The sequence below is a fragment of the Zootoca vivipara genome, chromosome 9 (genome assembly GCF_963506605.1).
Source record: "Zootoca vivipara chromosome 9, rZooViv1.1, whole genome shotgun sequence".
Lineage (NCBI taxonomy): Eukaryota > Metazoa > Chordata > Lepidosauria > Squamata > Lacertidae > Zootoca > Zootoca vivipara.
Genome location: NC_083284.1, coordinates 29,847,142 through 29,872,135, shown reverse-complemented (window position 1 = coordinate 29,872,135; position 24,994 = coordinate 29,847,142). Strand labels below are relative to the sequence as shown.

General features: G+C 41.8%; 1 protein-coding gene across 4 annotated transcripts in view; it reads left to right on the top strand.

The window, feature by feature from the left end:
• ANKRD50 (ankyrin repeat domain containing 50) overlaps positions 1–24,515 on the top strand; it is a 45,018-nt gene extending 20,503 nt beyond the window's left edge. For all 4 annotated transcript variants that reach the window (XM_035112182.2, XM_060278586.1, XM_060278585.1 and 1 more), the window contains exons 3-5: positions 3,231–3,460; positions 16,995–20,545; positions 21,264–24,515. In XM_035112182.2, coding sequence (XP_034968073.2) covers positions 3,231–3,460; positions 16,995–20,542 — 3,778 coding nt within the window. In that variant the 3' untranslated portion in view covers positions 20,543–20,545; positions 21,264–24,515. The remainder of the gene's footprint in view (positions 1–3,230; positions 3,461–16,994; positions 20,546–21,263) is intronic.
• The last annotated feature ends 479 nt before the right edge of the window (positions 24,516–24,994 follow it).

Genomic DNA, 24,994 nt, shown 5'->3' with positions numbered 1-24,994 from the left:
AGGCCACAGATTCCCATTTCCTGGTGTAGCAGTGCAGGTTTTTAGCACTTTCAGGAGTATTGGCAAAGGTTGCAGGAAGAGTTGGCGCTGATCGTCCCAAAACGAGCCATTCTAGGGAAACGTGTTTAGTGTGAGCTTCCAAGATGAAAGGCATTTCCTGTCGCTGCTGCTGCTGCCATGAACATTTTATCACAAATTACTACACAAGCGTGAATGTAGTGGGAGGGAGGGGAGAATAAAATAAAAGGTGTGGCTTGGTTGCATCTCCCAACCAAGGCCACATGACTGGCTGGTGTTTCATGGTGTTCTGTGGAGACCTTTTTCCTACATGGTGTGGATGGCAAATTCGCAAAGATGCAAAAGTTGGGAAAGTTTAGTGCTGTGGATTTGAAAGGAAGGCTCTTTGTGACATATTTTTAAAGAGCGTCTGATTAACATGAAGAGTCTTTCTCATAAAGGTGTTTTTGCTATTGAAGGGAGGAGTGAAGGGTAGGCGTGATTACCTAAGGTAAATATCTAGGGAAAGAGTAGAAACAAGTGAATAAAGAGGGGCTAACTACAGGTCGGCTACACATCTGAATTTGGAAGTAAAGCCAGTGTTATGTGAAGATGCAGAAGTTTCAGATGCTCCCAGCCCTTTGTTCCACTCATTGTCATTCTGAAGATCGATTTCTCACTCAAAACATATAATTAGATTTGATGGCATATTGTTTCCATCTTATTTTACAGAGCTCATGATTATTTTCAAACGGTCTTCAAGATGACTGCTCACCTTCTCTAGAGATAACAAAACATTTGGCTGGCGCGAGAAAGGGGCAAAGAGCCACAGTTCATTCTACTTTGAAACCAAGATGGCATTTTTGAAAATAAAGGGATTGTTTTCTAGTCAATACTATTTCATGGCAGGAACAGTTGCCTTATTGAAGAATCTGCTGAATAGGCCTGAGGTCAGGATGCGGTTGGAGGTTAGAGAATTCTGGATGCGCTGAAGCAGACACTTAAAAGAGTCTGATTTTTGGTGTGATATCTCCTGTTGTAATGATGCTCTAGCCTTGGGGAGTTAATGGTAGCTGTAATGCGTTGTAATGCATTCTTTTTTTTCCCCTGGTAGAATTAAATTTGTGTTTAAAAATCTTAGTCAGAATGCACTGGTGGAAATGGGGAATAGCCAAACTGTTCTAAATGTGAACTGTGGTGAATTTGCATGGAATGTGTTTTACCTTACATATGGAATGCCTAGCTCTTTACAATTATTAGAAAGTGGTGGTCATCTATTCCATTTAAATATGCACCAATGAATTTTTTTAAACCCATTTCAAATAAATTAGGAATCACCTCTATGATAAAATTCATCTTAAATAGGGACATAAAGAACTGCACGCAGAAAAAGTATGATGGAAATTATGGATTCTCAGAGGTGATGGGGGAATTCCAGTCCAAAAACACACACAAAAAGGCAAATGGTTAGTAATACAAAATGACACTTCAGAAGTGTGTCAGGCCTTTCACTCATCTGGTCAAGTCAGTGGGGCTACATTACTGGAAGCGGTTGGTGAATCACTTCCTTGGTATGGCAAAAATGCAAGTTGCGTTGAATGTTCTACCCGCCCCCATCCCTGCCGGTTGATAAAATAGTACTACAGCCTTATTCATCCCAATAGCTGTGTTGAGTAATCAGAAGTTTGGATAATTGAGCATGCTTTTTTCACTGGTTTACCAAGACTTTCTCACATTTCATGATGGCAGAAAGTGCAATTAGATGCATAGGGTCTTTGGATAATGAAGGAAACATTGAGTTTCATAGGTTTGCTGTGCAGTCCTAAACTTACTCACAAGCAAGTCCTACTGAGTTCAGTGAGACTTACTAGAATGCAAATGTTACCAGGATTGCAACTCTAATGCCTAATTATTCGTTGGCTGTACAGACTTTGAACTATTTGTGTGTGTTTTTTCTGGCATGTACTTTTTTTTACTTCACACCTTACTTAAATCCCATTTATTGGGGATTTATAATTATAATTATATTCTGAGGGGATTATCCAGGTTGTTATCATGACACATCCTTTGATAAAATGCTGTCATAAAGAATTCCAGAGCACGGACACATCCTTGAGTTATTTAAGTGGTTCTGGTTTTTGCCTGTTCCTTCCACCCCACCCCAATACAATTGCAAATCTTGTGATCAGAGAGAACCATGCTGTTGGGGGAGGGGAGAGCTGCCTTTCCTGAAGGGCTATTTCTTTACTTCTGAAGCTTCCATAGCTCTGTTGCTGTACTTGCTGTTAATATATGCTCCCCCCCCCCCAACCAGTTTGGGTGGGGAGGTGATGGCCTGTTTCCTAGCACTGATGCAAGGACTCAGACATCTACAACTGTGACATTTTGCGTGGGGGCAAATGGGGTAGGCAATCTGGTTTGGTTTGAGTAGATGGTCCTGCAATATCTTGTATTCATACAGTGAATAATCATGTAACCTCCAATGAACGAGAGGTGAGCCAGCACCTCTGATCTTGCCAAGAGTTGCTGGTTCACGTTCAGTTCACTTTAGCTTTGGACTTAACTGCTTGCTAGAGTAAACAAACTGGATACTGACTTGAATCCAGGAATGTTATTTCAGAGATCATGCAAAGAGGCTCTTACTGGGTGGTTTTGTGATTGTGTACTGTCTCATCATGAGAGCATCCACTTGTTGCGCACTCGGCCATGGAAATGGATGGCATTAGCACAAGAGCGCAGTTGTGGTCTGTGTATCTGCAGTACCTTCCAATAGGACTTGTACAGACCAGGAATATCGCTGTGAATAGTTGTTACTAGAACTTTAGCTGGGATTGAGCTTTGTACTAATAAAGCCTCTATTCAGATTTCACATACGTTCTGCTGGGCATATCCAGCTTGAAATTCCCTGTTTATGGCAGTATTGGGTAGCTGCACAAGCGTAATCCGGACGTGCTTGTTGTTGTCCTCAGCACTTGAACTGCTGCATTTGTTTACATGTTAAAAGGCTTAATCAAATATTAAAGTGGCTGCAAGTGAGTCTGCACTCCCTGACCAACACTGGGAAAAGAATTCCCTAGCGACCTCCTTTTAGTACATACTATGAGCACCTCTTTGTGTACACGCAAACACACACACACAAGTTCCATTGCTAAAAAACAAAAGTACCCATATAGAACATATTTCTGGATTTTATGTGTGTGTGTTATAATTCTCCTTCCTGCTTCTCCTTGCAGGTGCATTTTGCTGCCTCTTCTCGGAGCCAAGCCCCCTCAGCAAAGTCTCTTCCTCCTTGTAGATTCTGTGGATGAGGGATGTAACATTGGAGAAGGCGACCAGACATCTACAGGCTTATCTGGAACTATAGCTGAGCTTCTAGCTAGTCACTATGAGTTTTTCCCTCCGTGGTTGCTGCTCCTGTGCTCTGCCCGGAAGCAGAGCAAAGCTGTTACAAAAATGTTTACCGGTGAGTACAAATACCAATGAAAACTTAGCTCCTCCTTCACTTTTGGATCCTCATGTGTCAAATCCTATTCTGAAATGTTTTACTGATCACTAAATTTCAGCAATTAACTTTCTGGAATCTCCATTTTCTTGGAGCCTTTACCCAGTTGACAATAGTGCTGCATGGGTGCTGATATATTATATGGGGTTTATTGTCCTGTTTTTCCCCAGTGCATGAAACATGACAGCATTGAAGAATTGAATCCACTATTCTGGTGTGTGTGCAGCAATTATTTTTTTCTGTCTAAAAATCTAGATTTGTCAACTTCTTTTCTGGCAGTTGAGGATTACCTTTTGCAAGCTCATGGTATGGGTGTAGCTGTATTTGATCCTGGGAGTATGCTGTTGGCAGACTATTGGGAATCTTCTACAACTTGTTGTTCCAGTCTTTGCTGAATTGTGAGCTCATTTCATCACTCCGCTGCTATTGTTTGTGGGATTTTTCTTAAACGTAGAGAAGCATAAACTCTGGATTCCAAGCCTTCAAGTGAAACCAGCTTGAAACCAGGCAATGAGTGAAATAAAACTGCAGTTATAATAAAGCCTTAACAGTAAGAATAAATAGATTAAAAAACCCTGGTCTCTTCACCCTTACAGCAAAACTAGCTGATGCATTTGGTTATGATAATTTGATTTCCAGAATTGATAATGATTATTATTATTAATATCTTAAAGGCATTAGTAACACCGCTGGCAGCTTTCCCCCTGGGGCAAGCAAGAACTTCAGGGGTGCTGTGTATATACACAAGGTCTGAAGTGGGAGAGAGGAGAAGGGTTGAAACAGTCTGAATGCACCATAGTCAAAATCAAGAATGCCTCCCTATGTCTCTTAAAAACTGAGGTGCATTTAATTGTGCAATCGCACAGTTAACATAGGGTGTTAGACAGTGCTATTTTTGTAGGAAAAAAGGTGCTGGAACTCATCACAGATGCCACCCTTGTTCTCTTATAATGGCAATGGCACCCACATGAGTTCCAGTGAATGCTGGCTGAAAAAAAGCCCCGGTGTTAGATATGGTGAAGTCTAATGTTGTGTGAGTGAACTTCTCCTTTCTCCCCTCCCAACCTATGGTGAGAGGAAGTTCATTGTGTTAGCAGAAATTGGTTCTGTTCTTGCAGTGGCATTATTGGGTTTCATCCATATTGTCTAGTTCAGTGTTTCCCAACCTTGGGTCTCCAACTGTTTTTGGACTACAACTCCCATCATCCCTAGTTAGCAAGACCAGTGGTCAGGGATGATGGGAATTGTAGTCCGAAAACAGCTGGAGACCCAAGGTTGGGAAACACTGGTCTAGTTTGACCCTAGAATCTCCTCTTTGGCCTCTGTGTGCCATGCCAGCCTGTTCTCCATGGATGTCACTGGCTGGACATTGCAGGAAAGAGGGTGCAATGGTGCTTTGGCTATCAATGATTTAGGTTGATTTGCTATCATAAAGAGTCCTGAGCAGTCTGTTGTTATCATCATCATTTGTTAAATTTGTACCCCACCTTTCCTCCCATGGGAGCCCAGCAAAATATTTAAACGGTGCAATTTCAAATCAAATCAAAACATTTAAACGCAATCACATACCCTGACATTTATTTCACGGTTGCCATAACCACTATATCTTGGCCATCTCATGCCTGCGTAAATGGGAATATTTTCACCTGTTTCCTTAAAAAAAAAAAAATCAGTTATGAGAGAGACAGACACACCTCACCAGGGAGAGCATTCCGCAAACGAGGAACCACCACAAGGAAGGCCCTGTCCCGGGTCAATGCCAACTGGTTGGCAGCAATGCAGGAGTCTTGGGCAAGGCTTCTGAGTGGTGAGGTGGGCTTGCTCTACTATAACAGGAGTTCTGAATCTATGAATGACTTTTGTCAAACTTACCTGAGCTATCAGTTCCTGTATGGCAAGAGCTTTTGAACGGCACTGTGTTTGAGTGAATTTCTTGAGCAGTTTCAGATCCTTTCAGTGAAAAGTGACAGATTCCCCTTTGCTGTTTAGGCATACAATCGTACCTTGTTGATAAGCATAGTAGCTTCTGCAGGGCCCACAATTCATCTGATAACAGCTTCCTTGAATGGAATATTTTATTAGCCCATGTGGATGTTTGAAAAGAAGATGTGAACTTGAAAGCATACAGCTACTGCATTTTTGCTTTGCATTTCATTTCACTTTTTCATCTTTGAAGTATTCTTTTCCCCCCCAACTCCCCCTGCCCCCCAAAGTATGAAAGGTTACAGGGGGAAAATGACTGAATTATGCTTTAGGGGTGCATCTTTCATTTCTTCAACCTTCGTATAACAGCCTCACCAATTGAATCTGGTTGCTCCTGATACTTGCTACAGGCGCATCATTCAGGGTTGCAGCTGATCTTTCATTCTCTGATAAAAAGGTCTTGTTTCATAATTGATTTAAATCTTTCCCCCCTTCGCTATTTCATATATTTCTAAAAAATGAGGCATGCGAATTTGGTTGATTCACTTAATTTAATTTACAAGTTAATGGAGCATGTGCAGTGTCTTGTGTATAATTTTATACATACACAATAGGCTTTTTCTTGTAAGGAGCTGCAGCAGCCATGATTGCTTTCCTCTGTAGCCTGAGAATAAATACATGCATTTGCACTGTCCTCTCCTCTTTCCAATGTTTTCTTTTTTGTTTTCTTCCTGCTGCTGCTCCCGTATTGCATAACTCTCCTGCCTTCCCTCGATCCATCCCCTTCCTAGATACAAAAAAGTAGGTAACATTTCAGTTAGGTTGCTTCTTCCATCCAGTGTGTACACGTGTCTTTGTTTAAGACAACTGAAGGTTGAGAACTTTCCAGAAGTATGTATGTTAGTATGTAGTTGGTTACTGGGCGGAGCAGTTTATTTTCAGAAGATGGAAAGGGAAGGTTCCCCTTCTTTATAGGCAAATAAAACACATAATCATAGCTGCCAAGTCTCCCGTGTTCCCCGGGAAACCCCCGTTTTTCCAGCCGTTTCCTGCTGGCAGCCCGGATTTTAAACCCCCCCCCCCGTAAATCCTCTGGATTCTTACCGGCCCGGGGAGGCTCCTTCTGCGCATGTCTGGAGTCTCTGGACATGTGCAGAAGCGATTTCTGGCACTGTGGCCATTTTGGAAATGGGCAGAGCCTGCGTAGAAGCGACTTCCGGTGCTGCTCTGCCCAGTTCCAAAATGGCCGCAGCATGACTTTCGGTGCCACGCTGCTGCCAATCCCGGATTTTTCAATCTGGGAGTTGGAACCTATGCTCATAATTTTGAGTAGTGAGCAAATTGCAGAGCAAAAGCAATTTGAAATATAACTTTTGCATAGTTTTCATAGCATGTATTTCACAGCATGCATGCATTTTGTCCCCTGCAAGAGGAAAGGATCATAGTTCAGCAACAGAGGAGGAGGAGGAGGAGGAGGAGGGAGGGATTAATTTGGTCTGTTTTTCTCAGAAGACCAGTCTGATATGATGGTGCTGAATTTGCTTGTGGGTCGGAATGCAACTCCTATTCACCTTGCTCTCTTCTTTCTCTCATTTTTGCAATGCAGTTTTGGTGTGCAAAAAGTGCATGCAAGTAGATGCATTTTATTTATTTTCAAAGCATTGAAAGGTGCATATTTTCTGGGGGGAAAAGTCCTTACAAAATGCATGCCATTTGTGGAATCTGAAAAAGAACACAATGAAGCTACTATTGAGTGCCCGTGAGACCAAATGGAACAGAGTGGCCTGTACAGCTCCACTTACTTTACCCCTAGATTTCCCAGATTCTTGTCACCACCATAAAACACTGCCTAAATGTTGGAAATGTACAGACAAACAAAAATCAAAATCAAAACAACCTGTGGGCTGAAAAGTCACCTACAAATAGGAAGATAGCTATGTACAAGAAGTGACAGTTTTAGACGACACATTCTCAGTATTTGGGATGTAAACCCAAGCACCTATGATGTGAACATAAAAAAAGCTGTCATATCAAATTGGAACATCTGCCCACTGAGCATGGTATCATCTGCTCTGACTGACAAGTGTTATTCAGTGTCTCAGGTACAGAAAGCATATGAACTACCACTATGGATGGACTGAGAAGCACAATTCCCCCCTGAGTTTTATGGCAATGCATGGGATTCCAAGTGAAGACACTTCCTACATTAAAATTATTATGGAATTCATTAATAACATTAGCTATAGCCAATGTTAAAATTTTTTAGAAGTTATATTGAAGGATTTGCACTTTACTGTCCATTTGATATCAGTGGGGCTTGAGTGTTTTATCTTTCCTTGATTTTGCATTCTTATTAAAAAATTACGTACTGTACTATGAATGCAGCAAATTCAATTTGAGATTATGCAATTAACATCTGTAACCCTTGGTAACAATTTTGTTCCAAATTGTGATCGTTATGAATAAAAAATGATTAAGTTCAAAATATGTCCATTGAAATGAATGCTAGAAAAAGCATTTTGTACTTGACTGTGTTTATAAACAGTTACATTTTTTTAAAGAAGGCATTAAAATACCACCTGTGCCTCAAAGCCAAGTAGCTTCAATAAGCGTCTGATTCTAAAATACCTGAAGCTGTTAATTTATCATGGTATACTTGCTTGCTTGCCAAGTGTCAGGTTTCTCAAAGGAAGTTATTTTTAGATGTTCATGCAACACATTTTTAGCAGGCAAATTCATTTTTACAATATTTCTGTTATTAGCTTGCCTTGTATTTTGGAAAAATAATCAAAGTTGCATCTAGACTATTTCTAAACTGTCCAGATGCATTTTTAAAAAACTATTGTTATTTTCACATTTCAGCCGTACTAATAGGGACATCATAAAATATGCTGCGTGTTAGCAACTTAAAATAAATCTTTCTTAGCAGTGGCAACAAATGATGTTTAACAACTTTCCTGATAAGTACAGTAATTTCTGCGTATAAGACTACTTTTTAACCCATGAAAATCTTTTCAAAAGTCGGGAGTCGTCTTATACGCCGGAATATACGGTAAAAAGATTTAACAGTTAAAACTAGCTAGCACTGTATTGGGAAGCAAGACAAAACATTTTAGTAAAGCATTGGTACTGTTCCACTATGTTGGTAACTGTTAAATTCCAGAATGGGGAGGAGAGACAGCAATACAGGTATTTTTCAGGGGCTTGTTCAGTGTGATGCAGTCATGTGGTCCTCTGTGTAATTCATTCAGCTGATCTACAGGAGCTTCATGGGAGCAAATTAGCCAACCTACAAAACCATCATGTGGATTGTCTTCTTCTTTTTCGGCGATCACTCGTAGCCAAGTAAGATTGTCTTCCATAAACACGGCTTTAACAATGAGTCCGTAGGTGACTTTGGCGGCCAATTCTGGATCCACAAATCCTTCCATAGTGGGGAGATTGGTTTCTGGGCAGGAGTTGATCACGGTGTGGATTTGCCAAGCATGCCTTCCTCTTAGCAAGTTTCTCCCTTGTGTCCTGAGTTCGAGTGGGTAGGGTGTTTGTCAAAGCTGTATAGAAGAGAGGAAGTGAGCATTCTCTTATGTGTACATGTATCAAAGGGTTCCACTTTACATGACTTATAAGACCTTTTTCATTCCTTTGCCCATATACCAGAAATCCTGGCTGTTTTAATGGGGCACTTACTTCAGGGTTGACCGTTTTTAAGAATGGTGGTGTGGTAGAGGTTTCTAGTATATTGGGAGAACTTCAGATATGAACTCTTTGGTCTTCACATGAAGCTGTCCTCTGGGTGCCCCACCTGAGGGAAAGAAAGCGGGGTGAGAGACTTTTTCTGTTGTGGCTCTCCATTTGTGAAATATTCACAATTTGGTGCCAGGCTAAAACACAAAACGTTTCCCAGGCATTTGACATACTATATGAGAAACTTTTTTTTCCTGTCCATTGTTTTTGCTAGTATGTTTATGGGCCATTATCATGGGCTTTCTTGAGTTTATACTTTGCCTGTGGCTCTTAATCCCTGTGACGGGGTGAGCTCCCGTTGCTTGGTCCCAGCTCCTGCCAACCTAGCAGTTCGAAAGCACGTCAAAATGCAAGTAGATAAATAGGAACCGCTACTGTGAGAATCCGGTAAACGGCGTTTCCATGTGCTGCTCTGGTTTGCCAGAAGCGGCTTTGTCATGCTGGCCACATGACCTGGAAGCTATACGCCGGCTACCTCGGCCAATAATGCAAGATGAGCGCGCAACCCCAGAGTCGGTCATGACTGGACCTAATGGTCAGGGGTCCCTTTACCTTTACCTTAATCCTTGGTAAGTTACATTTTTCTTTGTAAGTGACAAATGATGATCTGCCAACACTGGTGTAAAAACTGTTTTGAGCCAGGAAGGGGTTCCATCCTTCTCATTCAGCTGCCCTTTGCTACACAACTGCACTTAGGATGGAGGTAAGATTTGTGAGCAAGTCTCCAGGGCAAGTATAGCACACAGTACAGAATTTAAGGCTGTTATGCAAACAAAACATTACTGTGTGCTGTTTGCAGACTCTCTTGGGTCATTCCCAGATCCCTGTGGAAATGCATGCTCCCTCTACCAGAGATAAACTCTGCTGTTGTTTACATACTCACTTATCTTGAGATGAACAGCAAGGCCAATCAAGAGACTTTGATTATTTCCAAGTTGATCTTTTTGCTTTGAATTCTTGGCTTCAGGATGGTGTCTGCATCTCCTAATCAAGTTAGGCTGACTTGAAGCAAGGTCAGAGGCTGTTATCCCAAGATAAGATCTCATGTAAATAAAGCAGGGAGGACAAAGAATGTTGCTAAATGGCAAACATTCACATTTGAGAGAAGTTATTAATAGGGTCCCACAGGCTCTTTGAAACTCTTTCACTCAAAATTTTCATTACTATTTTGGGAGGGAGGCAGGGAGGGATATGTTATCCATCAAAGTTGCATTGCAGTATCAGTTCAGAAGGATCATGCGACAAACATGAGACAAACAGGATGATGTCATGAAATCAGGTTGATAGAGTCCCTCAACAATAGGAAATATTGATGGTCATTTTTAAGACTACTGTACTGTGTTCAGGTTTTGATCAGTTGCATTCAAAACAGTTGGATTTCAAAAAGGAGAAGTGCAAAGCACAAATGTGGAATTATTGCAGGAACTAGGACTATGCCTTGGCTCACTGCAGCCAAATTATATGAGATAAACTTAAATCTCAGATGCATAGGATTGCTGCTGTGGTTGAGTTTCTGGCACCTTTGTGGGGAAACGGTGTGGTGCTGCATATTTTTCTCCTGTAGACCTGGTCTAGATGATACATTAAATATGTTGATGTGTTTAATGTCAAAACATTTTTAATTATTTGAAAATAATTATTTAGGTCTGTTATTATCTGGGTTCAGACCTGGCCATGGGACTGAGTCAGCTTTGGTTGCCCTGGTGGATGACCTCTACAGACAATAGGACTATGCTCCCCCATGTGATTTCCCTCCCTCCCCAGAGTTCTTGTAAAATGTCCAGCCTTTGCTTTCTTCAAAGGGAAGGCCACACACAATTGGATACAACCTCAATGCTTTTTTCTGCAGGAAGGGGAAAGGTTTGTCATTGGGGTATGCATAATAAAGCACATATGTTCAAGAACTACATATATGGTTCTCTTTACATCTTAATTACAGAGAGCAATAGTAGACGTGGGTAGCTGATCACCAGTTAAATGTGATTTGGCTACACAAAAGTCATAACATAGAAATTTGTTCCAGCCAGCTGCATTGTTTGGTTCAGACAATGGCAGGAGCTAAGTAGATAAACTGGAAGATGAAAACAAAGACATAAGAAAGCATGGTAGCAACATTGCTTGAAGAGCAATATATCTAATCTACCCAGAAAAGAACGCAAATTAAAATTGCAAATGTAGACAGACGGTTCTTGGAGGTTTTGTGATGCATTAAACAGAATGGTTACGGAAGCCAAGAGGAGATTTTCCAAGTTAAAGCTTACTGTAGGAGAAGGCTAAAATTTTGCAATTCAATTATGACAATGACAAACTTTGAAAACAGCACTATTGCCTGAAGTGTTCCGTATTATTCTGGCTGTAACATTAAAACGGCAGCAATTTCCTCACTAATGTGTATCTAATCTAACTGGCACATCTCCAGGGCTGAAGGGCAAATATAGTTTCTCACCAGTGGAATGTTTTAAGACGGTGCAAATCCTTCCACACATCCCTTTTCTTTTCATTGGAAAGATTAACTATTGATAGGTGAATCAAGTGCTACCATTAATAAGGATCCCAGAAACAACATCCTGCATTAAATCATATTGGCTCACTTTATTTCGAAAGCACAAAGCAAAAGGGTCTTATATCAACCCAGACTGTTTGCTTAAAGTGTTGGTCTGCTCTGATTGACAGTGGCTCTCCAAGCTTGTCACATTACTGGGAAGTGCCAAACATGGATCCTGGGACCTTTTACACAAAGCACATGTGCTCTGCCCTTGAACGGTGACTCCTTCCCCAAGATAATTGATACCGCACTCTGTTCTCCTTGCAGAACAGTATCTATTTTAGAGGTACAGTCATACCTCAGTTTAAGTAAGCTTTGGTTTGAGTACTTTCAGTTTAAGTACTCTGCGGACCGTCTGGAACGGATTAATCCACTTTCCATTACTGTACTTTCAATGGGAAAGTTCGCTTCAGGTTAAGTACGCTTCAGGTTAAGTACAGACTTCCGGAACCAATTGTGTACTTAAACCGAGGTACCACTGTATATTAGTTGTGGGTCACTGTTATCTTAAACTGTGTGGCCTTAAGTTGCACTGAACATTTGTGTACTGGAGTAGCCTTCATTCTGTTTGCAGCTGTTTTGATTAGAATGCCACTAAATGTACATATAGAGAACGCTCAGTGGATCAGGCTATTAATGGCTACTAGCCGTAACAGCTATGTATTACCTGCCATGTCAGTTGATATGCTTTTAAATACCGGCTTTTGGGAATCACAAATGGGGGGAGTGCTGTTGCACTCATGTCCTGCTTGCAGGAATCTGGCTGACCACTGTGAGAACAAGATGCTGGTTTGATGGACTTTGAGTCTGGTCCACCAGGTTTCTTGTGTACTTAGGTTGGTGGAGGGAAAAGAGTTCCCGAAACTTACTTCCATAGGCTTGTGCATTCGACCTCTAGAATGGAAGTATTGATGTGCAGCGGAAGAGGTTTATGCTCTTTGCATTGCTCTGCCCCGGAACTTTTTTTTCAGAGTAGGCATGTATTGTAAATATATAGATAGAGATACTTTGATTTACAATGTTTTGCTGAAATGCAAGCTCCAGTTGGATAAACTCTGTTTCACATGAAGAACACATGAAGATCTTAATAACAAGGGCTTTAAAACAGGATGCTTGTTTTTGAAAGTGGCAGCCTGGCTGCTTTGAGTTGTGAAGCTCACTCTTACCTTAAATGACAAATTATCCAACCAGTGTATATGAAATATAACACTGGGCTACGATAAGTCCCTTTAGCACCCTCAAAACAGATAGAACACCAGCCTTCTCCTTTGGTGAACAAGTTGCATGGATGCCTCATCCGATGAAATGTTGCCTCCAATGAAACTTTACAGATAAATGCATTCCAAGCAGCCATTTTGTATATTCAAAAAATTGTGTTTGAATTGGTTTTTAGAAGTTATAGCAGGCTGGGAAGTGCACCATATTTCAAAGGAATTGCATTCTAATTGTTTTGTGCCAGGTATAAATGTCAGCCTCTGTACACAATTCAAAAACTCAGTTAACCCTGTTCTATTAAATTCTCTCGTATTCTGCTTCTGTGAATGTTCTCTGTGCTCAGGCAGTTTTAACTTCAGTTGTCACTCAGATGGCCTCGTGTAAGGAGGGGCTTTGGTTTTCTGATTAATATTTCACTGCTGAGAGATTAGTTCCTTATGAGTAGGTATGCATAAAATGTTATTATGAATGTCTAATTCTACTTAGATCAGCTTAGCTTGGCAATGTAAATTATTCATACTTAAGGCACTGGAATATTGCCTCATCATTTAGATTACATATTTAAGATGCATTGAGTGAAGGAGAAATAGGAACAAAGGTTGTTTTGGAATTTTCCATAATGCATAGGATTAAGAGGCAAACAGATCCAAGATAATAAAATTCAGCATTGTAGTTCCCAAAAGTAGCCTTGTTAGTCTGTTGTAAAAAGGAAAACAGCTTTGTGGCACATTGAAGACACACAGATTTATCATGTCCTCAAAAGCTTATGCTGCTATAAATTTGTGTGTCTTCAAGGTGCCACAAGGCTCCTGTTTTGTTTTCAGTGGTAAAGCATTTTTGTTAGATTAAGGACCAAAGGAGGTATTTTGTTCTTCATAGAATGCATACTGCCCATATACTTCTTACAACGACCCAAGACCCCTGTGAGATGCCAGAAGCTAAATTTGGTATTGATTTGTTTACAGAGCTGGAAGCAAATTTAATAAATCAAGGAAATGGATTTTTGAGCTCCTATTGGGGAAAAGATGATGTGCTGTAGGAAAAATCTAAACAATGCAGAAGTTGGGTCATGAGATTGTAAGTTGTCTCTGCTGTTCCTGACTTGCTGAGTTCAGGAATTCGTGAGACAGGCTTTGTAACATAAATGAGTTTTCCCATAATATTTTATCTTTATTGTCCATGCAAGCCTAATATAAGTGTGTGTGTTTTTGTGTGTGTTTTATGAGTTAGTCAGAAGCAGTTGGCAAGGAATCTTGCATAATTTTGTTTAGACTTGTTTAGCGTCTAGATCATTCAACAAAATGTAAGATTGATTCAGAGTTCAAATCTGCCTGGCTATCAACTGGGTTGAGTGACATGAGAACAGCTAGGTGTGGCTGGGCGTAGGAGAGAGACTGTGTGCCTTTGCATGTGTATACCAAGCAATTTTATTTCAGTATGTTAAGATACATTTTCAGGATGCTTCCAGGTGGACACATTTTCAGTTTTCCAGGTATACTAGATCTGAGTGCCAAACCATATAGGGATAATGCCAATGCTGACTGTTGCTGAATCACGGTGGCAAACTGGTGGCTAGCTGGTTTAGCGTGGGTGGTGAAGTCCAAATCAAGTATTGGAATACACACACACACACATCCAGCAACTCCTACTTGTTACCTTATTGTTTTCTGGTTTTGCTGTCCGTTAGCTGTCATGAACAAAGTGACTTGTCTGTACAGTCGAGCCTTGGAAGTCGAACAGCTTAGTTCCCGAATGTTTTGGCTTCTTAACGTTGCAAACTCCAAAGTAACTGATCTGGTCTGCAAACTATTTTTGGAAGCCGAACATCCGACAGGGCTTCCGCAGCTTCTGATTGGCTGCAGGAAGATGCACTTTGGTTTTCGAACATTTTGGAAGTCAAAAAGACTTCCGGAATGGATTCTGTTCAACTTCCAAGGTACAACTGTATTACTGAAAAGGAAAAGAAACAAAAGCTGTGACTCTTAACTTTGTTCAATAAGCTACATTCCTGCCAAGCAAGAAGTGTTTTCACAGTTCAATGGCATTCTCCAGACTGGCAGAAACTTGAGAGTGCAGAGTAGGCTGGTTAGGGGTGTGCAGCCTAGAAGAGGGAGAGGATGTGGCCTCAGGCGTATCCCAGGAGTCTGAGAGCTGCATCTCCATCCCTGCTGTATACAGAGTAGCCCTTGGCAAACAGTTTGTGAATATTTATCAGTTAGAGAGTTCTCGTGCTTCCCGAGAAGTATTTAGTGATGGAGTGGCTGTTTGCTATTCCATGCCGTGGAAAATGTCTTATGAATCGTACGTGCCCATTCTGTCACTTTGCTTGTCCACACATTGTTAAGGATTTCCAGTAGCCAACAACGTAAAGTAGGTTAGCAAATTATCTTGTCTTTAGATGATTAATGTAAGGTATTAGATTTATGATCTTGTCCTTGGAGTATTGAACACTAAAGGGCTTGGGAGAAATGATAAATCTTCAAAGGACCCCCTTCCACTCCTGGATTCGGTGACTTCTCTTGGAATGTGGTCGTGATAGCATGGTTCTGCTATGCCGGAGTGCTACTTTAGTGCCATTAAAATTGCATAAGTAGCCCGTGTTGTGCATCTTCATTTTCAAAATCAAATGCTTAATTGCATTTCACTTCTGGCATGATCATAGTTAACAGAATAAAAGCTGGAGTCGATTTGTGTTGCACAGTCAGGGGAAGATTAGGCTACAGATTTAGGTTTGGGGCAAGCCCCTCTCTTACTTGTGTGAAGTCACATGTAGGGTAGGTGGTCATGGCTTACCCAAACTGGGGAGGCTGCCAGGCCCATATTGGCCTGTGGTCCAGACGTTCCCCAACCTTTGACCAAATGCACACACTGAAAACCTGCCTCAGGTATTGCTACTTACAGGGCTGCTCTGAAGACCATGTACAGTAGCTGTGGTTATCAGGTAGCAAGTGCTTATCAGAGGGCAGCTGACAGTGGACACGTGTGGCTGATAATCTCTCTCAAGATTTTGGAGTGATTGCCTGTTTCTATCCAGAATCAAATAGTCACTTCATAACTTGTTTGCTGCATGTTTGTGAATCCACCCAGTGTATGACTAGCCTTGGACCTCTGCTGTGTTTGGACACTGTAAATTCCAGCAGTCAGCACAACAGCTGTAAAAATCTCTTGTGTCCCTTAGTATTACTGCAGCACTCTTGCCCATAGGACTTGAGCGTTCCAGCTGGATTCCCTCATCCCTATTATACCCCAAAAGAAGGTTTATTGGAAAGTGGAGCACTTTGATCCCAGAGTGCTGTAAAGACAATAAACGTGACTCAAAACAATTGCAACCCAACTATTATAGCCCCCTGGATACATGGTTTAAACTGGGGTGGACTGTTGATCATTTAACAGCTTTCACCCACAATATAATTTGGCCTTATTGACCATCGTAAGTTGAAACCCACAGATCGTTAGCGATTAGGTGGCTCTCAGGAACAGTATGCAAATTACTAACCAGAACAGCTGAAGTTAGTTGATTGCAAAAAGAGAGCTGAGATTGCAGTAGCTATATAAAAGCAGTCTTAAATTCATCCACTTGAAATTTTGCTGTTACTTCTGAAACTGGTTCCAGAAAAGTACGTGCAGACTGTGTAATGTTTTCTAAGTCTGAAAAAAAAAAAGTTCTGGGAGGAATGCCAAAACCAGACACTATTTCCAAGGGCAAACAGCAACACTGAGCTCATATCTTCAAATCAAACACCATATTCTGTCCTTCTGCTACATCAAATATGGGAAATCTTTGGCCCTCCAGATGTTGGTGAACTACAATTCACATAATTCCTGGTCATTGTCCATGCTTGTAGAGCCTGATGGGAGCAGTGGTTCAGCAACATGTAGATGACACACATGTACTACATTCTTGTGACTAGGTAGACCTTTTCAGTGGCATCTCCCTATCACTTTCTTAGGAGAATAACGTTTTGACCCTCTTAAGAAAAACAAAAACAAAATGAGTGATTGTAAGCTTGTTTGCAATTAAATTTCAGAAAAACTTACTTTCCTCCCCTCTATCCTTTTTTCTTATAGGCTTTCGAAAGATAAGCCTTGATGATCTCCGAAAGGCTTACATCGTGAAAGATGTCCAACAGTATATTCTCCATCGCTTAGATCAAGAAGAAGCACTGAGACAACATCTCACAAAAGAAACTGCAGAAATGTTGAATCAGCTTCACATTAAAAGCAGTGGATGTTTTCTGTATCTCGAGCGTGTCCTAGATGGAGTGGTGGAAAACTTTATCATGTTAAGAGAAATCCGTGATATCCCTGGGACACTCAACGGCCTCTATCTTTGGCTTTGTCAAAGACTTTTTGTGAGAAAACAGTTTGCAAAGGTCCAACCCATTCTGAATGTAATCCTTGCTGCTTGCAGGCCACTAACTACAGTTGAATTGTTCCATGCAGTATGGACCAAAAACATGGCATTATCTATGGAGGACTTCCAGCGCAAGCTAGATGTTCTGTCAAAGGTTCTTGTCGATGGTCTCGGAAACACAAAGATCCTTTTTCACTACAGCTTTGCAGAATGGCTGTTGGATGTAAAGCACTGTACACAAAAATATTTGTGCAACGCAGCAGAAGGGCACAGAATGCTTGCAATGAGTTACACCTGTCGAGCCAAGGATTTATCGCCTCTGGAGGCTCAAGAATTTGCTTTGCACCTAATTGATTCCAACTTGCAACTGGAGACCTCTGAACTGGCTTTGTGGATGATCTGGAATGGTACGCCTGTCAAAGACTCTTTGTCAACGTTGATCCCCAAAGAACAAGAAGTTTTACAGTTGCTGGTAAAAGCCGGTGCTCATGTCAACAGTGAGGATGATCGGACATCTTGCATCGTACGGCAGGCTTTGGAAAGAGAGGATTCCATTCGAACTCTATTGGATAATGGTGCTTCGGTAAACCAGTGTGACTCGAATGGTAGAACACTCTTGGCTAACGCTGCATATAGTGGCAATCTTGATGTAGTCAATCTGCTAGTTTCCAGAGGAGCAGATTTAGAGATTGAAGACACGCATGGGCAGACGGCACTTACTCTAGCTGCTCGGCAGGGCCACACCAAAGTTGTCAACTGTTTGATTGGGTGTGGTGCTAACATAAATCACACGGACCATGATGGGTGGACGGCCCTGCGATCGGCAGCTTGGGGTGGGCATACCGAGGTGGTTTCTGCACTCCTCTATGCTGGAGTAAAAGTAGACTGTGCAGATGCTGACAGTCGGACAGCCTTGAGAGCAGCAGCTTGGGGAGGCCATGAAGATATTGTGCTGAATCTGTTGCAACATGGGGCTGAGGTCAACAAAGCAGATAATGAAGGTAGAACTGCTTTAATTGCAGCAGCATACATGGGGCATAAAGAGATTGTGGAGCATCTGTTGGACCACGGAGCAGAGGTAAACCATGAGGATGTGGATGGAAGGACTGCCCTCTCCGTTGCTGCTCTTTGTGTACCTGCCAGTAAAGGACATGCTTCAGTTGTGAGCCTTTTAATTGAGCGGGGCGCCGAGGTGGACCATTGTGACAAAGATGGCATGACTCCACTGCTAGTGGCAGCCTACGAAGGACATGTAGATGTTGTTGATTTGCTTCTGGAAGGCGGAGCAGATGTAGACCATACGGACAACAATGGCCGCACCCCTCTTCTTGCTGCAGCTTCCATGGGCCACGCATCAGTTGTAAATACTCTGTTGTTTTGGGGGGCAGCTGTGGATAGCATTGATAGTGAAGGACGGACGGTTCTTAGTATAGCCTCTGCACAAGGCAATGTTGAAGTAGTACGGACTCTGCTGGATAGAGGGCTGGATGAGAATCATAGAGACGATGCAGGATGGACACCTTTGCACATGGCAGCTTTTGAAGGACACAGGTTGATATGTGAAGCACTTATAGAACAAGGTGCTCGAACAAATGAAATTGATAATGACGGGCGCATAGCCTTCATATTGGCTGCCCAGGAAGGTTACTATGATTGTGTGCAGACCTTGCTGGAAAACAAATCTAACATTGATCACAGGGGCTATGATGGGAGAAATGCTCTCCGTGTTGCTGCTTTAGAAGGCCATAGAGACATTGTCGAGCTACTCTTCAGTCATGGAGCTGATGTGAATTACAAAGATGCTGATGGCCGGCCAACGCTTTATATCTTGGCTCTAGAAAACCAGCTAACGATGGCTGAGTATTTTTTAGAAAATGGTGCAAATGTCGAAGCCAGTGATGCTGAAGGAAGGACAGCGCTCCATGTTTCCTGCTGGCAGGGCCATGTGGAGATGGTACAGGTGCTGATAACGTACCATGCTGATGTGAATGCCGCAGACAATGAGAAACGCTCAGCTTTGCAGTCTGCCGCGTGGCAGGGCCATGTCAAAGTAGTTCAGCTTTTGATAGAGCGTGGGGCCCTAGTGGACCATACGTGCAATCAGGGTGCTACTGCACTCTGCATTGCAGCCCAAGAAGGGCACATTGATGTTGTGCAGATATTACTGGAGCACGGTGCTGATCCTAATCATGCGGATCAATTTGGGCGCACAGCTATGCGCGTAGCTGCAAAAAATGGACACACGCAGATAATTAAATTACTGGAAAAATACGGTGCTTCTACTCTAAATGGCTGCACTCCTTCTCCGGTCCATACAATGGAACAAAAACCTTTGCAATCGGCATCTTCAAAGATGCAATCCTTAACCATAAAATCCAATAGTTCGGGGAGCACTGGTGGGGGAGATATGCAGCCTGCTTTGCGTGGCTTGTCTAATGGGCCAGCTCATGCTTTTAGTTCTCCTTCTGAATCTCCCGATTCGACAGTTGATCGGCAAAAGTCCTCCTTATCCAATAATTCATTAAAAAGCTCAAAAAACTCTTCTCTACGCACAACTTCATCTACAGCAACTGCCCAGACGGTACCGATCGACAGCTTCCACAGTATGTCCTTTACGGAACAAATACAGCAGCATTCGTTACCCCGCAGTAGAAGTAGGCAGTCTATTGTTTCTCCTTCCTCCACAACTCATTCCTTAAGTCAGAATCATAGTTCGCCAAACAGTGAATTTGAATGGAGCCAGGTGAAGCCCAGCTTGAAATCTACAAAAGCCAGCAAAACGGGGAAAACGGAGAATTCCAACAAATCCGGGTCTGCTGGGAAAAAGGTGAAACAGAGCACCTCCTCTCAACCAAAAGTCCTTGAATATGAAATGACTCAGTTTGATAAAAGGATACCTGTTGCCAAATGTGGGGCCGGCGTGCCCCTTAAATCAATGCCTAGTGACACTCAGTGTAAAATTTTAGTCCCTCCAGCCCATCAGGAAGTTTGCCGATCTCAACAGCAGTTCCTGATCCACCAACAAAGTGGGGAGCAGAAAAAGAGAAATGGAATAATGACTAATCCAAAATACCACCTTCAGAACAATCAGGTTTTTCTTGGCAGAGTTTCTGTCCCACGAACAGTACAGGATCGAGGGCATCAGGAGGTTTTGGAAGGCTATCCTTCTGCAGAGACGGAGCTGAGCCTTAAGCAAGCCTTAAAACTTCAAATTGAGGGGAATGACCCAAGCTTCAACTATAAGAAGGAAACACCATTGTAAGAGGTGAGGCACTTTCAACAGGGTGGCAATGCAGGTGGGCATCAAAAGCCAAGGGGGAGAAGACCTCATGTCCTTACCAATCAACATTGTGAAATAGGATTGGAGGCAGGGGGCAGCCAAATAATTACCTTACATGTTCATGGGGTTAATAGGCCAGAGGCGTCCCATGTAAGTCTCATCATATCACATCCACATTGATATCAGTAGTCTTCTCTCCAATGCCTCTGCACAACTCCCAACAATAAGTGTGGGGTCCTGTAGCTCAGTTTCCGCTCAAGGGCTGATAACTGCCTGGCACACCAATTTGTCAACCACCTCTGACCAATTTCTGGATGCTATGTGTACATTTAAATTATAATAATTATTAATATTATTATTAATTAACGAGTTATTTGGTGTGTATGCTTCACATATATTTTTTAAGAAAATGAATTTTATCTCATATTGAATGACCAAGCTACCATTCTTAATGAAGCTGTACCGCTTGGCATGGTGCTGTTTCTGGAAGCAGCATAATAACATGCTATCGGACCCTGAGTGTGTATCATTTCAAACTTGATCCCTGCAAAAGAAAATGCATTAGCAAATTTAAGGTACAAGATTTTCGGTGATCACGACTGTACATCACATAGATTGCCACATACAGCAGCTTATTCATAGTTTTGAGATGATCTACTTAGAATGTAACGATGTTATGTTTTGTTTCGTTTTTGTTTTTAAGGCAGCTCCATGACACCATGAATAAAATGAAGAGTTTCTGCCTGGAATGTTTTGTCACCCGGGCTGGAATCAAAGCATGTCTTGCCTGTTGAACCACATTGAAAATTACGAATGTGATCACTGCAGTACAGTTACCTTGATTACTGTAATGTGCCTAAAGAAAAAAAATTAAGGCTGCCTTCTTAAATGTAACCTCCTGTGCTTCAGAAAAAAAATATTTTGTGTACTTTGTACTTACTACACAGAATAAGCACTTTCTTTTCTTCCTCAGTAGCAGAACAAGATACATTGTATTTCCACTTACACAGCTGGAAAGTTGTTAAGAGCTAGAAATTTGAGTTCGGTTCCAGAAGGCTTGATCAGTGTAAATGTGCCACAGTGGACTTTGTGACAAACAGCAATGCTTTCTTGTATTTATTTTACATTCATGTGCAAAAGAAACTCTGCCCACAGTCGAACAGACAAGGAGTTTTCAATATCACCTCAAAGACTAAGGGAACACCTCCACCATTGACCCAAGTTAGAGTTCCTGTTAATTATTTGAACCCACTTCTAGAAGTGTTGCGGCATACTTTTGATGTAGGACTTTAGGTGCCCTTAGACTTTTTTATTTTGCTGCAGGGTCCACCATGATCAAAATCCACATAAAAGACCCCATCTATCCTCAGAGAGTACTATTTGCATGGAGAGTAAAGGGAAAGGGACCCCTGACAGTTAAGTCCAGTCACGAACGACTCTGGGGTTGCGGCGCTTATCTCGCTTTACTGGCTGAGGGAGCCGGCGTTTGTCCGCAGACAGTTTTTCTGGGTCATGTGGCCAGCATGACAAAGCCGCTTCTGGCAAAACCAGAGCAGCACACAGAAATGCTGTTTACCTTTCCGCTGGAGCGGTACCTATTTATCTATTTGCACTGGTGTGCTTTTGAACTGCTAGGTTGGCAGGAGCTGGGACTGAGCAACGGGAGCTCACCCCGTCGCTGTAATTCGAACTGCCAACCTTCCGATCGGCAAGCCCTAGGCTCAGTGGTTTAGACCACAGTGCCACCCACGTTCCTGCATGGAGAATAGATAATGTGAATTGGCCCATCCCCAGATAACAGCCATAGCAGTTATCGATACCACCTGTGGTAGCTCAGAAATCACAACTGCAGTCCCAGACATCAGTGTCTGAGTCTGAAGAATCTGGTTTATGCATTGCATTCTGTATCTGCTCGTGGGAGCGTAAAGCAACAGAAGCCACAGCAAACATGTAATGTAGGGCTGATTTTGAATATGTAAACTGACTCAAAACACAAGCTACTCTTCTGTACACGTAACATCACATTTGCATTGCTGTAATGTACAGTTGGTTTTCTGTGTTGTTCAAATGTTTCTCATAAGAAGAGCAACTTGTGACAGTATTGGCTAACTTCAGTACTTCCCTTCAGCCTGGGGTGGGGTGCCATTTATTGGGCCCTGTCTCCGCTACTTGTTTTAGAGGTGGTTTATGAAGGAACAGTTCTTTAGCATCAAGTTTTCATACTTCCCACTTAAATGATGGTAACTATTTAAATTTGTTAGCCGCTTTCTCTTGCCCAGGGCAACCCAAAGTGACTTATCTGGTTTTGCTTATGAGCATATGAAACAGCTCTAGATGGAATCAGGTCTTAGGTCCCTTAAGTCCAGCACTGTATGTTCCCAGCCCTGTAACAGAGATCCTTTAACTCAGGGGTGGGGAGCCTCTGGTCCTTCAGATGTCCCATTCTCATCAGTCCCAGTCAGCACGGCCAATGGTGTGTAGTCCAAGAACATATGGAAGCCAAGTTTCCCCATCCCCTCTCTAAAAATACAAGGGATTGGATATGGACCCTTCTACATGTAAAACAGGAGTGGGGAACTGTTAGCGTCTGGCAGGCCAGATCTTTTATCTCCCCCACTCCATCAGGCCTATCTTGGTCAGGAATGATGGGAGTTGCAGTCTTAATATCTGGAGAGCCAAAGGTTCCCCATTCTTGACCTTAAGTACAGAGGTAAAAATGTTGATTGGTAAGTGTGTCAAATCATTACTCCCAACTTGCTCTGAACATAAGTACTGGATATTTTCAACACTGCACAAGAATATGGCTGCTCTTTCATGTTAGATGTATTGATCTGTAGAAAGACATCCCTAAAGGCTGTCTTTCTCTCTGGATCTCGGCTGTTGCTGAGATTATATTTATTTGTTTATTTGTGTGTTTTTAAATTACAGTATGTACCTTGTGACTAGATGGTGATATTTCTGGCCACTTTCACAAGAAGGCTACGCATTGCAGAAGTCTTCATGATTTTCAGCAGACTATAATCTTAATGTCTCTAAAAGAGCTGCTGGTGGTAACATGCCCAAACGCAGACACCAGCTATAGGAAGGTCAGCTGAAAAGTGCTACCTTTCAGATAATCAAAATAAAAGTTCCTGCACATTTTCAGAAATGCTTAGGAATGCAGCATGTGTTTCTTCTCTCTTTAAAAATATCCATTTGACAAGAGTGTGAGATTGTTCCGCATTGCTTTAATGTATGATTTAAAAAAATAATAATATTGGCTTTTGTGGCCTCTCTCCCAAAAAAAGGTAAAACTAAGCACCCTGAATTATTGGCAGGTCTGTGTGTCTTTGCAATTGTGAATTGATGTGTGTGGCTCAGTTCTGCTAAGCCATGACTTGGCAGGGCTGATCAGCTGTAATGCAGCAGAATTCAAGACTTCTTACCTTTTTTCTCGTTTCACAAATCTCTGTATCTCTGGTCCTACTTTCATCTTTCTTTTCCCTATATTATCCAAAGTCATCCCTAGAGGAAACTAAAGAAAGTGTCGCAATTCATAATTGGAGACTAGGGAAAAGGCTGATGAGCATTAATATCTGCACCATATGTGTGCCAGGAAAGTCACCTGAAAAGGGAATTGAATGGCAAATTTACCTGTCAAAACCTTAACATCTTACACTATAGTGATACCCTTGTCATGATCAGTATTGGGAAATGGCTTTGTTTTTACTTAAAAGCATCGTTTTCTCTTGTCAACTATGCTGCTATGCAAATGTCTGTCCATGCTCGTTATCCTCCATTGAAACTCTTCAAATAACATGGTGCACAGCTAAGACTTTTTTCTGGATTGGATTGTAAATAGCCTATAATGTACATTGAATTTCACATTGTAAAATTTTTATTTTATTTCTTGTATTATATTAAGCAAAAATCCTTATGTATATGAAAGTGCATAATAAATATATTTGCTTTTCAAGCAGACACTTGTTTTCAATTTGCTTGCTCCTTTCCCATCCTCTGCAAAACGATATTCGGTACAAAGGTACCAACATGCTTGGAAATGGGATGCTGTTAGGGATGTGGACATGCAATGTGGTATCTTATTATTATTAGATTTATATAAGGCCCTTCATCACAAGATCTCAGGGCGGTTCACAGAATAAAATACAGGATAAAAACAAGTAAATAATTAAGACAGTAAAACAATAACTCCCCCTTTCTGCAGACACATTTAAAAGGCTGTAGAATATTAATCAGCCCAAGGTCCGGTTGAAGAGGACTGTTTTTGCTTGGTGCCTAAAATATATATTGAAGGCACCAGGCCAACCTCCCTGGGGAGAACATTCCACAAATGGAAAGCCACAACAGACAAGGCCCATTATTGTGTTTCCACCCTCAGGGACCTCAAGTGGAGGAGGCACATGAAGAAGGGCCTTGAGTGATGATCACAAGGTC